Source organism: Zalophus californianus, chromosome 3 (assembly GCF_009762305.2).
Source record: "Zalophus californianus isolate mZalCal1 chromosome 3, mZalCal1.pri.v2, whole genome shotgun sequence".
Classification (NCBI taxonomy): Eukaryota; Metazoa; Chordata; class Mammalia; order Carnivora; family Otariidae; genus Zalophus; species Zalophus californianus.
The window spans coordinates 64,577,490-64,593,618 of record NC_045597.1 but is presented as its reverse complement, the minus strand read 5'-3'; the positions used below and the strand labels follow the sequence as shown (position 1 = coordinate 64,593,618).

At 37.6% G+C, this 16,129-nt stretch overlaps 1 protein-coding gene across 9 annotated transcripts in view; it reads right to left on the bottom strand.

The window, feature by feature from the left end:
- TRPC4 (transient receptor potential cation channel subfamily C member 4) overlaps positions 1 to 16,129 on the bottom strand; it is a 199,976-nt gene that overhangs the window by 52,067 nt on the left and 131,780 nt on the right. For all 9 annotated transcript variants that reach the window (XM_027589174.2, XM_027589170.2, XM_027589178.2 and 6 more), the window contains one exon: positions 5,503 to 5,839. In XM_027589174.2, the coding sequence (XP_027444975.1) occupies positions 5,503 to 5,839 (337 nt within the window). The remainder of the gene's footprint in view (positions 1 to 5,502; positions 5,840 to 16,129) is intronic.

Genomic DNA, 16,129 nt, shown 5'->3' with positions numbered 1-16,129 from the left:
AACACACATTCAATCATTTATCAGGGTGCCTACCTTCTTAGTTTCTGCTTAGTTATTACTGCTACTGCTATTGTTATTCTGAACTCACGAAAACCACTTCAGCGACCCTCCGTCTCTTACGCTGACCCTCCCTCATTTAATATCTACTCCTCTTTCCCTATCTTTTGCTCCCATCCCTTGAACCATTTGAATCATGTTGCCAAATACTCTCTCAAAGCGTGCTGATTTCACTTTCGGGGTACCAGATAAGTATTGGTCATGACCTAAAATGCTTAACCTTCTCTCTGATAAAGAAGTCATTTGGCCAGCAATAGGATGTGCCCAACAATTTAAATCTACATAAATTTTTCATTGTTTGAAATCTTACTGTGTTAGTCTTGATAAATCTTGATAAGTCTTAGTAGAGGTGACCTTAAACTTTTTTCCCCACAGATAAAAAGGAAAATGATGATTATATGTCATACTACAATGATTATCTGGTTTTCTTGAAACTTAAAATGTCTCTTTAAATTAATAAGTGGATCTTCTGCAGCTGTATTTCAGTGTCTATGTGTGTCTGCAGCCCGTTTGCTGAGTTGGTTAGAGTACCTTGCCAAGGGAGAGAGTGGGGAGAAACTAGGGACTTATTTCTTATAATTGCAAGAATACCTTTGGGGGGCTATCTGAGAAGATGGGTCATTCAGGAGGGAGGCTGAGAGTATGAGTACCTGAAACCAAATGATCTTAATGCCTATTAGTCAAAAGATGTAGAAAAGATGTCAAAAGGAAGAATATACATATATAGAATTGCTTGTCTCTATGAGTCTTTAGCTAGAGGAGAATGTGATCACAAGTTTTCTTTTTCCATTTGCAATTTGGCAGGCCTTATTGAAATGTTCAGATTTGTTAATATGAACCCTTTAAAAGATAAAAATATAAAATAAATCATGGAAATGAGAGGCCAATTTTGTTAGAGAAAAATTGTCAAATAAGTACGTGTTATGGGCAAGATGTATAATCCGGATATTATGAGCAATTCTTAGTTTATGCCTAGGAATTCACTAGAAGCTATTTTTAACAGAGCTCAGATTTCTTCCTATGATACATCTTTTCCTCAGCTCACCCTTCTCCTTATCATGCTCAGCGCGCATAGATTTATATACTACATAATTATGGCATATTCTTAGGCACACACATAATATCAAGTCAAGGCAGCAGACGTTTTTCCTTCTCATTGAGAACAAACTATTTCCTGCTTTATTAACGTGACAGCCTTCATTAATATTCTACTTTTTTGTAAAGTGATGTCAATTTCATGCTTTCTCTGCTAAACTGATAACGTAAGTCTACCTCTTGATATTTCACACGCATATACATATATGCACACTTTTTTTGCAGGGAATAAGCTATGACACAGATTTGACTGTTAGAGTTGAATTATAATGGATTTTGTAGAAAAATCAAAACTGGCTTTGCAGAAGGCCTTAAAAATTAACATTCGAAAGTTTTTTTTCCTCCTATTTTACTCCCTATTACCTTCAGAAAACAAATGACATCTATTTGAGATAGAACTGCTGCTATAATTTTTTTTTTAAAGATTTTTATTTATTTATTGAGAGAGAGAGAGAGAATGGTAGAGAGAGAGCATGAGAGGGAAGAAGGTCAGAGGGAGAAGCAGACTCCCCGCTGAGCAGGGAGCCCGATGCGGGACTCGATCCTGGGACTCCAGGATCGTGACCTGAGCCGAAGGCAGTCGCTTAACCAACTGAGCCACCCAGGCGCCCCTGCTGCTATAATTTAGATAAATTCTCATTATACATTATAAATATAACATGCTATATTTAGTTTGCATATAAATTCTATGTAAAAGGGAAATTCTGACATGAATATTCATTTCATATCCCTGGTATTCTATGTTAAAAACCAAACCCTGAATAAATGAAGAGGCTCAGGGTCATGGCACAGCGGAGCATAGAAGTAACCAGGTCTCTAATCTGGCCCCAGGCTCCTTTTAATCCATTGTCCAGTCTTTCCAATGACACTTTTTCTCAGACACTTGCAAAGTATAGTTCCGTCATCAAGCTCATACGCTTGCTTGATAGAACTTTTGTTTCACTTTTTACTCTAGTTTAAATGGGTAATTTGACAGTGTGAGAAGTATATTGGTGTTTATCTGTCAAGAATCTACCTTTTGAGATAGTTCTAACTGAATTATCTGTGATTAGTTTTCTCTTTTGGTTAGGACTGTATCTCAAGACGACTAAATCCTAAATTTGATCCCTGCAGGAGGCTTTTAGATTTCTTTGTTTATATGCTAAACTTTATCTTGACAGCAGACATCTATAAGATCTCTTGAAGTTGTCTGATGGGAGAAAGAAGGGTCATTAACCTTCAATACAAGAAAGTCTGAAGGAAAAATCATTCAAAAACCTTTTGCAAGAGATGAGTTACAGCGTATCTATGATACCACAGTGGAAGAATACAAGGGTCACTGCAGACTGTTTTCTAAAGATACAAAACTCAATAGACTTCAATTTAAATAGTCAACAGGATGTTGAACTTCCACAGGAAAGATATTGAAAATAACAGGGAAACATTATCCTGCCACTGTACTAAATCACAAGATATCTGGATCTGTCATACCACATAAATTCATATTGTTGAAACACAGCAAAGTTTATGAAAGAACAGAAATTCCAAAGCAAAACCATACTTCTTAAGGAGATACAGGGATCGAGTTGAGAGATTAAGCTTTACAGTTAGGAAAACTTTTCTACTCAGGAAAAGTTAAAATTTATGATAGGAATATATAAAATGAATAAATCAAAAGTCTTTTTGTCAGGATAAAAAAAATGGGAGATATAAAAGTAATCATTTCTCTTAAGTTATGTTATCAGAGGTCTGGGAAACATCCCCTGAAAATAGAAGGTGAGTAAATTTAGTAGGAATGAAAAAGCATTTCTTTACCCAATAAGTAGCTCACAGTGTGACATGGGTTGAAAATCTAAATCAGTTCAAGAAGACTTGCGAAAAACCCCTGCATAGAGCTTCAGTCTATCACTGGAAAAATTAACAGGATGCGGAACACTTTTGTATGCCACTCTTTTCTCTCTAAGTCTTTCAGTCTTGTTATTCCAAATCCAGAACCTCACAATGGAGGGACTGTGAAATGTTTGACCGCTTCCTTGGTCAGAGATAGTTTTAAATGAGACAAGATGGAATGCTCATTAATAGAGTTATCGAATCAGACCTGGCCTTTCCCTCTATATCACACCTTTGGTGAAAGGTTAGAGCATTCCTACCCTGTTGTCCTTAGCCGCCTCCTCACCTCCCATCCCCTGTCAAAAAAAGACCAATTTTCTCTACCTTAGTAATGATTGCTCCCCAGTGCAGGACACTAGGACTCAGCGAGACTCTAAATCTTTCTTTTTATTGAGGAACATACTAAAAAATCCTGAGAGGTTGTGACCACCCATAATTTAATAGTCTCTCAGTGATAGAACCTGAGCATGTATTCAAATACAGTGAGTTTTCTACAAGAGGCTAATAACATAGCAGGTACCCCCTTATAGTTATGGATCTAGTAAAACACTTAGAACTCAGTGTCAGATGGGAGGCTCTTAGAATTCTCCAAGCAAGAGGATCATTCATATATATTTTTTAGTCTAGAAAATATCTTTTTATCCTAAAAATTCCCAGATAAATTAACTCCTTGAAGTCAGGATATTTTAAGGAAATGTTGCCTTTAGTAGATATTTCTCTAGACTGGAATTTTAATTATCACAATTAAAGGTGTACCTTATTTAAGCATTCAGCTGTGGTCTGGATATAATTTCTAGCCAACTTTCATGGAAAATTCTGTTACAAGTTTTGCAAGTAGGAGGCAGCCAATGAGTCTTAATTGTACAAGTTACTAAAGGTTTAAAGCTTCTGTTTTTTAATGTTATTTACCATTTTCTGACATTAAGCAACATATCTCATTGTTTATTATCTATCTAGCCCTCTAGTAAAATTTAAGCTTCATAAGAGCAAGGAATTTCTTCTTCTTCTTTTTTTTTTGTTACTTTTGTATCACTATTGCCCCACATTGTACTTACTCTACATATTTTCATTAATTGCACAAAGGAAAAGTCTAGAAATACTATATCTGCTTTTGCTTCACTGTGTCTATAGCATTGTTCAAAATTAAATATTCTGTAATTCATTTGGAATACCAGAATTTTTAGACATTGCATATAAGTTACCCATAATGGGAAATTTAACCCTCTAAACGCTTCTTTGATAATTGTTTCCAATGAATTTTCTATGGAGAAAACTCCATAAAGAACATATTCCTAATGTGAGACATTTAATTTAAAAGGGAATAGGCAGGGTCGTCTTATATTGAATGTCAACTGCAATGTCATAATTATTTTATGCAAAAAGAACACAGGTTACCTAAACCTTTCTTCTAATTTAAGCAAAATCACACTTTATGCATTTCAGATTAATGAGAATGTACTCTATTTTAAAGGTAGCTTAAGAAGGTGTTTTTTTCCAGTACATTTGTAAAACATATCAAATCTCGTGGCTATGAACTTTTTCTTATTGTCAGTACTTAGAATATTTATAATCTTTAAAATCGAAGAGTATATCTATGTCAGATTGAGATATAGTCCTTTTTTTCCCCTGCTTTTTCCACATTTTATAGTCTCTCCAGTAGTTTTGACAGGCCAAACTGATCTGAGACTGTGAATCATGAAATTTTCACATATTTTCTAATTACTAAATGATGAGATGGATATGATACCAGAGAGGTTTAAAATGATGGGCTAAATTGGAAAATGTGATTTCTCAGCAAACCACCGTAAGATAGAGGAAAGAATAATTAAAATGTAAATTTTAACTATGGCTACAATAACAAGAAGAGAGGAAAACAAAGCTTTTACCAGCTACTTTAAGGTTTTCTACCTTACCAAGATTTGCTGCAGATCCCAAAATACTTTTCTTTCTATGGAAAGAACAGAGACATTGGAGGATGTCATAGTGTTTAATATCCTATCATTTTGATTGAATATATAATTTCGAAGATAAACTTAATGGATTGATTTTAAAGAATGGTTATAGTTACTTTATGTACAGAATCACTAATTCTGCAGAGTGATTTATATTTGTCTTTTAGAAGGTGTATCTATTAAGAAAATTAGAACGATCAGTGATATACAGCCAATGAGAAATGTTGAAAGTCTTTAAAAGACAAGGACACAAACAAAAAACCCAGAAAACCATTCATGGGATGTGAAGTCATTGAAATCACAAATCCTAAAACCTATGGTTACATTTCATAGGCGGCATCTGGGGGCAAGTCCCCCAAAACTTGCAAAGCATTTATTTAGCTTTGGGGATTAGGCTTTGGAGCTACAATGGTCAGGACCTGTTTTAAGTATGCCTACGTCCAAAACTTTAATGACTATTCTTTTCTGGGCAACGAAATTCCATGGCAGCAACACGTTTTTATTATATTTTCTATAGTAACACATTTACCCAGGACCCACGGTAAAATCATCCACTCGACGATGGTTGGTGGTGGACCTTGCCTGTTCAAGTCTGACCTGTCGATGTGCTGAGAGGCAAGCAGCAGCAGGAACAAAAAAGTCAAATAGGACGCTGTATGGCAGATGAACTTGATAAATGGCTTTCTGATGAACAGTCCCAGTGGGCTTTTAGGAGCTATAAGGTAGCACACAGAGAAGACGGGAAAAAGAAGTCCTATGATGAAACACGTCACCATCTTCACCGCCCAGTGCCGTCTCCTCCAGCCTGGGAACTCATCGTACCAGCGAGATGCAAGCAGTTGTTGACAGTTGGGCTGAGCAACAAACTAAACAGAAAGGAAAGGAAAGGAAGAGTCAGTGTCACGTGCGGTGGCTTCAGTGCATCAGTAAGACCACAGATTTATCTTTAAAGCTGGAAGTCCTGCTTTAAATAATTTTATACTGGGTGCTTCATTGGCTCAGTTGGTAGAGTATGTGACTCTCGATCTTGGGGTTGTGAGTTTGAGCCCCACATGGGGGGTAGAGATTACTTAAAAGAATAAAATCTATAAAAAAATAATAATTGTATAGTTAATCATGAAGTCCTTTTGAATCATTCTGTGAATAAAGCCCATTTATTTAACGTTTTCTACCCAAGGCGTAGTGCTATGTGCTTAGCCAGATGTGACAGAAATTTGACTTACTCAAGTACATTGAGGAAGTAAAAATACAGCTGGAGAACATGAATATTCATAGGACACATTGATCAGTGAGCAAAGTTATGTACAAAGGCACAAACATATATATATATATATATATATATATATATATATATACGTATATAAGAACTGTGATAGAGTGTTTTTTTTCTCAGATTACTGGTTATTTTCTAGTAATGACATTATACTAGATTTTCATTTTTATATTTGGGTGTGCTTTTTACATTTTCTGATAAACACTTACTACTTTTATCATTAGGAAAAGTAAATAAACTTTCAATTGGGTTGAGGCAATAAGAAAAACATACATGAAAGCATATTAGGATTACCAGAATGTTGATCATCAGATGCTGAATTTCGTGGAAATAAAACAGATACTTTGCCTAAGTATAATCAATTACCATATACCAAACATTTCACAAACATAACATCATTTTATCCTGACAACATGTTGGAGATATGGTATAGATCTTACTCTCTTTTAAGGATGAAGATAGAGGGTGTTACAAGAAGTTAGTCAATTTACTCAAGGTTACATATCTAGTAAATGATAAAATATTAGACTAACTGGTCCAGGATTTTTTTTTTTCTGCACACTACCCTTCTCACTGGGACTGACAGCTAGGCATTACATAAATTCAGAGGGAGTTATTTCTTCCAGACGGAATTGTCCAAGAACACTTCCGAGTAGATGTGGGCTCTGAAGGGTCAGATTTGTATAAGCAGAGAAGAGAAGGGAAGGCAATTAAGGCAAGGTATGGTGGGAGAGAGAGAACATATGCCAGCAAGAAGTGTTTAAGGGATGCCCTATGGGCAGTTTGCAGTAGAAGCTTTAGTTTCTTGTAAGGGACTTGGGAAAGTTCTACTGGCATCATATTTCTTTTTCAGCCTTAGCCTGTGTGGATCTCCTTTAGACAAGACTTCGCCCTTACTCTTTTCTGATGGTAAGCAAGCAAAACATCCTGGAGTTCTCATAAAGAGCCTTGATTATCGCAAACTAAAAGCTGTTTGAGAGTGAAAAGAGAGACAAGATGATTGACTAAAAGAGCAATTCAATAGTTGAGCTGTGCAAACATATGGGCTGGACATGAAATGATTTCTCACGCAACTGTTTCTCATCACCTTGTCTTGGACACTCTGCTCATCAAAGGACATAGTGGGCAAAGAAATATGTAATAAATCAAATCAAATTTATAATAATGGGCTAAGTAAATACAGATAAAATAAAACTGCGTTTCTTTAAGACTGGGATGATGAGGACTCTCTTTATTACTTTGTAAGTAATCAGTAAAATCAAACTTTATAATCGAAAGAATAGCTTTTCTTAACACCATCCTTGCCTATTATTCTGGTCAAAGTCAGGTATTTGAAAGTCAAAATAGAGTTCTTGCTGATATATCTGCAGAATAATGGCAAGGAGTGCTATAAGTCATTAACCAGCCGTCTTCTTTTTAAGAGTTGCAACTCCAACACACATACACGATCCTTCCCGTCAGCATTTTATAAACAAGTCAGTCTATCATCTTCTTTCTAGTTTTTCATATAAAACATTCCTCATACAATTTAGCACAGGTGAAAGGCATTAGTAAAAGGGAGTTAAACTTACAGAAAATGCAAGATCTAACAAGCAGTTGCTGTAATATCGCATTAATCCTCACAAACTGAAGAAACGCTTTAAGGGACTAAGTATGAATAACATATTTAATACATGCAGAAAATGTAAAAGAAAGGTAGGTACTTTGTTTAACGTGACCTGCGTGAATTCTAGGACTAACCACCTCTGCCCTTGTCCCAAATCGCATTACAACAAGAGATACCCCAGGACAACTGAACAAATAATTTTATTAGGAGCATTTAAGGTTTGCTTGGATAAATATTTCTGCTGCCTAATACACACATAAAGATTGTGTTAAATTACCCAGAAGAAGCAAATTATTCAGTCCTTCCAGAACATCTGCCATTGCCAAGCACTAGGTTAGCCTTAATTTTTACCAATGTCTTTTCTTAAAAGGTCTTTTTCTTTAATTATTGGAAAGTATACATTTGTGCTCAGTAAATGAAGAGTGTACACGATTTTCTGCTAAATACAGACATAGTGAGACTTAGGTAGAGGTACAGAATAGAAATAGGACTATAAGAAGAGCAGGCGTGAGTGTATATAATATACAAGTTTTCCCAAGTGTGGATATTATTTGACTACAAATCCGTTCTAATCAGAGGATTGAAATAACCCAAAAAGTATTCCTATAACCCAAAGGAATAATATAATAACCCAAAAAGAATCACTATAAATCTAAATTTCCTCACAATGGTTTTACATCCTCTCTCTAGTATCCCTGTTCACTACATGCCTATACCAGCACCCCCCAAATTGTATGCTATTAATTAGTAGATTTGCCATGAAAAAAATGGGTTTCACGTTCAATTAGTTACCAAAATAAGATTAAAAGAATTAAACTTCTAGATTACAGGATTTTTTTAGTCTTTAATTGCTAAAGTGGATTCAAACATTTCATTATCTCATGTGTCCCTTCTTCCTTCTATTCTTGGTTCTTTTCCTTCCTTCATGCTTCACAGTGTACTTCATTTCTTCTTTGTCCCCTCCTTCCTGTCTTTCTTTCTCTCTTCTCCTCCAGCCCCCCCCCCCACCGTCTCTTAGTTTATTTGGATTATTTAGAGGAACACTCAGCTTTATCCCAACTCCCTCTGAAAGATACCCTCAGAGAGGGGGCCATCCTGTCTCTGACACCTGCCACTGGCCCATTCCAACAAAGCCCCTTCCAGATGGGCCATCACATTGCCCACCACATGCTGGGAGCCCACTGGGCCTGCCTCCTCCGCATCATCTCTCTACTGCACACTGAGTCACAGGAACTACCCTTCCAGGACTAGGGGAAGTGGGGTATCTCTTCAGGCACACTGAGTTACAGTCTCGCTTCTCCCTACAGTTGTTGGCCAATTCTAGCACAACTCCTGTCATCACATTAAAATTCATATAAAGACATTAGGAACATTCAAATTCACATTTGTGCCATGCAATTGTAAAAGACATTAAAAAAAAAAAGAAAAACTTTCTGTTCCTCTTTTCAATAACCTTTAAAAAAGTTTCAAAAGCCGGATCTCATGATTATATATAGAATCATTGAGTCATAGTTTTGAAATATTAAAAAAACTGGAAAGATTATTGAAATCTAATTTTTATGAATAAAGTGAGATCCAGTATTAATGCTTTTAAAACTACTCAAAATACTAAAATACTCCGTACCGTAAAGGAAAATGATGAAGAGAAAGGATAAAGCTACAAAGTGAAAACAAGCAAAAAACCCAAAAACTAAAACCAAAGAAACAAGAAACTTCATTACTACATGGGGAGGAATTAAATATTAACTAGATATGGGCATAATCAACAGAAGAGAGTTAAAAAATTAATGGATCCCTAGTAATTAAAATAACTATTGATCAGATTTACTTGGTATTTGTCCTTTCTTCATCTTTTCAGTTTTTAAATATATTTTCTAGTTTAAAAATGTATATCCAAGATTCAGACTGCAGCCGTATTCTCTATAAGAGCAAAAATCTGGATTCTGGGGACAACGAACCTGGCTATTTTATGCATCTTGACTAAGGTGGATAATTACCTGTCAGTCTCAATTGAGTTGAGTCTCAAGAGAGTTGAAAGTTTTGAGTTGAATGTATCGGAGTGATTTACATACAGGCAATCTTGTTTCTTTGCTTAAAAAGGACCACAATTTCCTCTGAGTCTTACCGTTTATTTCTAAGCAATTAAAAAATAATCTATATCCTTTGGGGTTTCATTTCCTCTGCTCAGGAATGCTTTTCAACAGCTCATTTTGTAATGTTGATAGCAAGGTTTAAGGATTATTTGTAGGCCAGAGCTTTAGGGAATGATTTTGTCTATAGCTAAAAACGCTTTCTTCAACTTCAGTCCCTAATTTCCTTCATAGCTCCCAATGCCCTTTAACCATCTGGGCCTCTCCCTGTTTCTTAGAGATAGCTCTAGTTGTGTTCCTAATTAAAACAGTTCTGGTCTCCTGGAGCCCAGCCACACCGCATAACTGATCAGGCGCTGCTACTTTATTAATCAAACATCATTTTCACCTGGCCCTCCCCTAATTTAATTAAGCCAATAGCATCATCTGTGAGTTGGACATTGGCTAGGTAAGTAGGGAGAGGACCAAGATCCGGAAGAACCGGTTAAGTCTGTCTTCTGGGAACTCAACATATGTTGGGGACTGATCATGTGACCAGTCTACCAGTTTTTCTAATTTTTTCCTATTTTTCTATTTTTTGCTTTCCTCACTTAAGGTCAGTCTTCTTACTGAGGTTATGAATAGGCAAATTTAGTTCAGTGAAGATGCCTTTGCTGTCAGATGCACAGAATTCACACAGCTAGCACATGGTCTATGGTACAGATTAGTGTAACAATGTAGAGCATTATATGACGTATAGAAGGGATTGTGCCAACGTGAAGTAATCTGGGAAAACTGAAGACAGGAAGCAGAATTTGTAAGTTAAGTCTGAAATGATAGGTAGAATTTGACAGGCACTGTAGTAGGTGGATGTATTTTAATTTAGATTTAGAGAATATCATGATAAATACTTGAGGGCGGAGACGGGTATGTTCAGATGAGCTATCCCTTGTGCTAGAAGGTCATTATCAGTGGTGAATATGCCAGTGATTGAGTGTAAAGGGAAACCACAGCCATATTTTGAGACACAGGTGAAAATGTTTATTGAGGCAATGGTTGAGTCTAGGTCCTTGCTGCTCAGTGTGGCATCAGCTGGAAGCTCATCAACAATGCAAAATCTTAGGCACCACTTTGGACCTGCCGAATAGGACTGACATCTGACAGTATGATTCCTATGAATGTTAAAATTCGATAAACACTGGTTTAAAGCATTTGGTGTCTAATGAAATTCTATTTAGCTCCACTGTATCTGATGAGTGCTGAAAGAGAGGTTTTAATTCAATGTAAGTAGACATTTGAGCACTTATAAATCCTAGGAGCAAGTCTGTGTGTGAAGGAGTGGGGGTGCTTGGGTGTGTGGTGTGTATATGTGTGTGGGACTTTGTTTTAAGCTAAATCCAGCTGTGAGTGGTATGAGAAGCTGGGTGAGGGGAACTAGCCACAGAGTGGCGGGTTCTCAAAATCGAGTAAGCAGCAGGAGTGCCTAGAGGCTTGTTAAAAACCCACATTCCTGAGCCCCACCTCAATATTTCTGAATCAGTAGGTTCAAAGTGAGGCTCTCAACTGAGGTTGTGAACAGGCAAATTTAGTTCGTGAAGATGCCTTTGCTGTCAGATGCATAGAAGTCACACATCTAGCGCATATACTATGGCGCAGATTAGTGTAATATCTACTTACAGGAATAAACACCAAATTACCAAGGGAGTAATGCCCATCAAGTCACAGAACTGTAGTGTAGGTAGAAAAGCTGACCATAGTACATTGATTGGTAGCCAGAAGATACGAGTTGACTAATTCACCATAGAAATGCCTTGAAAGGACCTACACCAGCATGAAACAGACTGAGACACAATGAATAGGAGAGACATGAGTAGATGATAAAGAACCTGGATCAGGAAAGGAGAAAAAAATTCTCATACCTAGTTTCTGACAGATCTTTACTCTATGCCTCACCATCTGCCTTCATTATGACTCTAAAGTGAAATGGCAAATCACAGTGTTCTTACATTATATATCTGGATATTGTAGGGATAAAGAGCATATGAACCTTGGAAGAGCCCACTGGGTTTTGAATCCTGGATCTGCTGTTTCCTGATGGTGAGGACGTTAATAAGTTATTAAATTTTCAGTGTGCTTTTTTCCTGATCTGTAAGGGATAACAGAAACACTTATCATATAAAGTTATTATAAAATTAATTGAACTTAATACATGAAGAATACAGCAATTCCTAGATGATACTATATATTCAGTAAATGCTAGGTATTAGCATTATTACATATATACACACATATATTTACATGCATGAGGATATGTGTATACACACATATGTCCATATACATACAAGGTCACTGACAGTCTTCTACAAAAATATATAATTGCTGAACTTTAGAGCCTCTCCTCTGCAGACTCTATTGGCCAACAAACCCCTTGGTGTTATCAAGTTCAAAGAATCTCCTATCTAGTCATCACATCACCTGATTACTCTCCTTGGACATAAAGGTCAAATTCACATTTGCAGACTGGGATGCAAGGAATAACTCAAAGCATACTTACTAGGGCCCCACTTCCGATGTCTCCATATCCAGAAGGGAAGATGACAACTGAACTCCATCTGATAGTGTTGGTGAGGCAGGGGCAGGATTTAACTTCTTACATCATTTCTGGGCCTAAATTCAAAACTGGTTTGGCAACTGAGCTGGGATATGAGTGGGCAGTAATGGGAAGTTGAAAATGCAGAGGCAAAGGGAATAAGGTGGGAGGTGATAAACCCAATGTTGAATACATTAAATTATCGAACATGGCGAATAAACAAAACGCACTTTAGGTCATGGGAAGGTAGAGTCGGTAGATATTGTTAGTTCTCTGAAATCACAAAGGGCCACAGATGGTAGAAATCCCACATCTATTCATCAATACCCCTCTTTAGGGTGTATATGGAAGATTGTTTTAAGCTATCATGGCAGATGGATGAAAAACTGCCAGTCATTTCGAGGTGGCTACCTAGAAGTTTTCTTAAAAATGAGTAGAGATAGTGGAGTTAGAAAATGATGCAGTTTTGAAGGAACCACCATTTGACCATTGAATCATGTAGGTGAATAAGAGAGAATGGTAGATGGAAACGGAAGAAGGTTTGGTCCTGATCCTGGCCAGCCCTCAGTGGGTTGGTTCCCCAGTCTCTGATGAGCCACCAGCAGTTTCTGCATCTAGGAGTGGCATGTTCACAAGGGGTGTTCCACTTTTCGTCAGTCTCCTGGGGAGACATTTCCTGAGGACTGTCTTCCATTAGAATGAGAAGGGAAAAAGAAGAGACACAATGGGGATGAATACTAGTTATCTTTATAAGATGAAAGGATATAGTCACCTCTGTTTTCCCCTTCCTTTCCCTATCTCTTTTCATATGACATTGAGCACATATTTCTGAGAAAATTAAATTGTACAAAATAGGGTGTCCTTATACCTTCTTTCCAGAAACAACAGTTGATATCACAAAACAGAGTCTCTCATCTACGCTGCCAATTTATACAGATAAATGATATAAGTGAAGAGTTTTATTTGTTTCAAATGTGTTAGATCCTATAAACAGACAAGTTTTTCGCTCTAGTCTCAAGGTCAAGAATAAAGTCATTTCCTTTATGCCTGCTAATCTCTTTTCCTTGCCACTGAACTCCTTTCTGCCTCCCTGACAACAGCTCCTCAGACTATCTTGGCTAACACATTTCCTGGGCTAAAAATAACACTCAGTTGTTAATTATCTGTTTATTGAGGTTGGAATGAATTTAACTAGTCTACAATGCAGAGAGGAAAGCTCTGTGTTTTGGAAACAGCAGAGCCCACACAGTAACTGACCGACGAGCACTTTCTGCTCCAGCATGTAGGACAACAGAGGGGAGAACGGAACAGAAGCAGCACATAAAAGAGCCAGAGAAGAAAACAGTTTCACAGGCCTCTGCCAGCATTTGTCATCACTCTTGAAAGCAGAGAAGACTACGGATAAAGTGTCTGTTCAAAGGGAATTATTCCTTGGTGTCATTTTTCATTCTTTCTCCCTCTCTCCTCTCATTGTCAGCCATGCTTCGGTGTCTGCAGAGTTCCTCCCATGCTGGCCCACGTCCCTATCCCGTCCGCCCTGTCTCTAACCTAGGCCTCAATTTCTCACAACGATTATTAACTCGTGGGTTTCCCTCCTTCTCTGTTTTAAAAACAACTTAATTTATGTTCTTAAAAGTGAGAGATGCATCGTGTCCTCTCCCTCATCATCATTTTCAGGATTTCCACTTGCCGTGAGTACCAGCGCTGCCTGTCCACATCCTGGTCTGGGCAGCCTTGTGATAGCTCCCTGAGTAAATGCGCATCTCGGTCTGTATGGAATGATTATGAAGCATGTGTGAAGAATGACCTGAAAACAAGGGATAAGCTATTATACATGAGGAAATGAGTCACTGAAAACATAGACCTGTAACCATCCGTAGGAATTCTTCAAAGGAACTCAACCTGCAACCCCCAGGATATGAAGGCAAATGAGAACTTTACAGAGTTTTCTACCCCAAGGCACTGCTATCCTTGTGAATATTGCAAGCTTTTGTGTGTAAACTAGATCTTCATATGATTGCTAAAGTTCTATTAAAATATATCTGCTACAGCTCTACTAAATATGTATTTACTCATTGTATTAGTTTCCAAGGGTTGCCATTACAAAGTACCATACAAACCAGGTGACTTAAAACAATAGAATTTAGGGGGCGCCTGGGTGGCTCAGTCATTAAGCGTCTGCCTTCGGCTCAGGTCGTGATCCCAGGGTCCTGGGATCGAGCCCCGCATTGGGCTCCCTGCTCGGCAGGAAGCCTGCTTCTCCCTCTCCCATCTCCCTGCTTGTGTTCCCTCTCTTGCTGGGTCTCTCTCTCAAATAAATAAATAAAATCTTAAAAAAAAAATAGAATTTATTATCTCACAGCCTGGAAGTTTAAAGTCCAAAATCAAGGCATTGAGAAGGCTGTGTTCTCTCTAAGACTCGGGATAGAATCCTTCTTTGTCTTTTCCTACCTCCTGGTAGTGGCTGGCAATCCTTGCGTTGCAGCTGGATCTTTCCAATCTCTGTCTCTCTCATCACATGGCTGTGTGCTTCACCTCATATCTTCTTTGTTCTTTTTTTTTTAAAGCTTTTATTTATTTATTTGACAAAGAGAGAGAGAAAGGGAGGCAGCAAGTGAGCACAGCAGGGGGAGTGGCAGAGGGAGAGTGAGAAGCAGGCTCCCCACTGAGCCATGAGCCTGATGTAGGGCTTGATCCCAGGGCCCTAGGATCATGACCTGAGCTGAAGGCAGACGCCTAACTGACTGAGCCACCCAGGTGCCCCTGACATCCTCTTCTCTGTTCTTATAAGGACACCAGTCCGATTGGATTAAGGGCCTGTTCTACTCCAATTTGACCTCATCTTAACTAATTTCATCTGCTATAACTCTTTTCCCAAATATGATCAAATTCTGAGGTACTTGGGGTTAGAACCCTAACATATCTTTTGGTGGGGGACATAATTTAGTCCCCCCAAATTTCCAATTACTCATTTTATAGGAGTTGCCTCACATATAGCTTTTGGTTCTATAGTTTACATAAAGATTGCTCTTTTAAGTGCTCCCAATACATTTCAAACTCATAAGTATTAGTAAAAACTGTCTTCCACTCTACATTCAATCTGCCTTCCTCTCCTGATTCTATTTTTCTATTTCCTTATTTTCTCACCAAGATTGATGACAAATGACAATAAGTAAGAAGGAATAAAGAAGAGTAAGTTATCAATAGCATTATGATGTGAGGGGAGTCAACATGTAGGCAGCCAGCCATCCATATGATGCAAGTTTAAGATTGTCTGTAAAAAAAGTTCTGTATGTAAAACCATCTCCTATATCAGTCTGCTACTATAATTAAATTTTCTTCCTAAGGGCTTTCTGGAGATGTGTACATTTTAACTGGCCTAAGATATTGCCTTGCTTAGGCAAGCAAAGCATTAAATATATACACTAGTGTTACCTAGTTGAGATAGAGCTTTTACACAATGGGATGAAAATAAACAAAAACCAAAGTTTTGGTGGCTAAAAAAACCGAGAGGCACGAAACGTTGATCTGGATCAGTACTATACACCCAGTGAACAACTCTAAGGACAAAGGGAGAAATATATAGATGCTGATGATCTGAGAGAAGACATCTGAGAT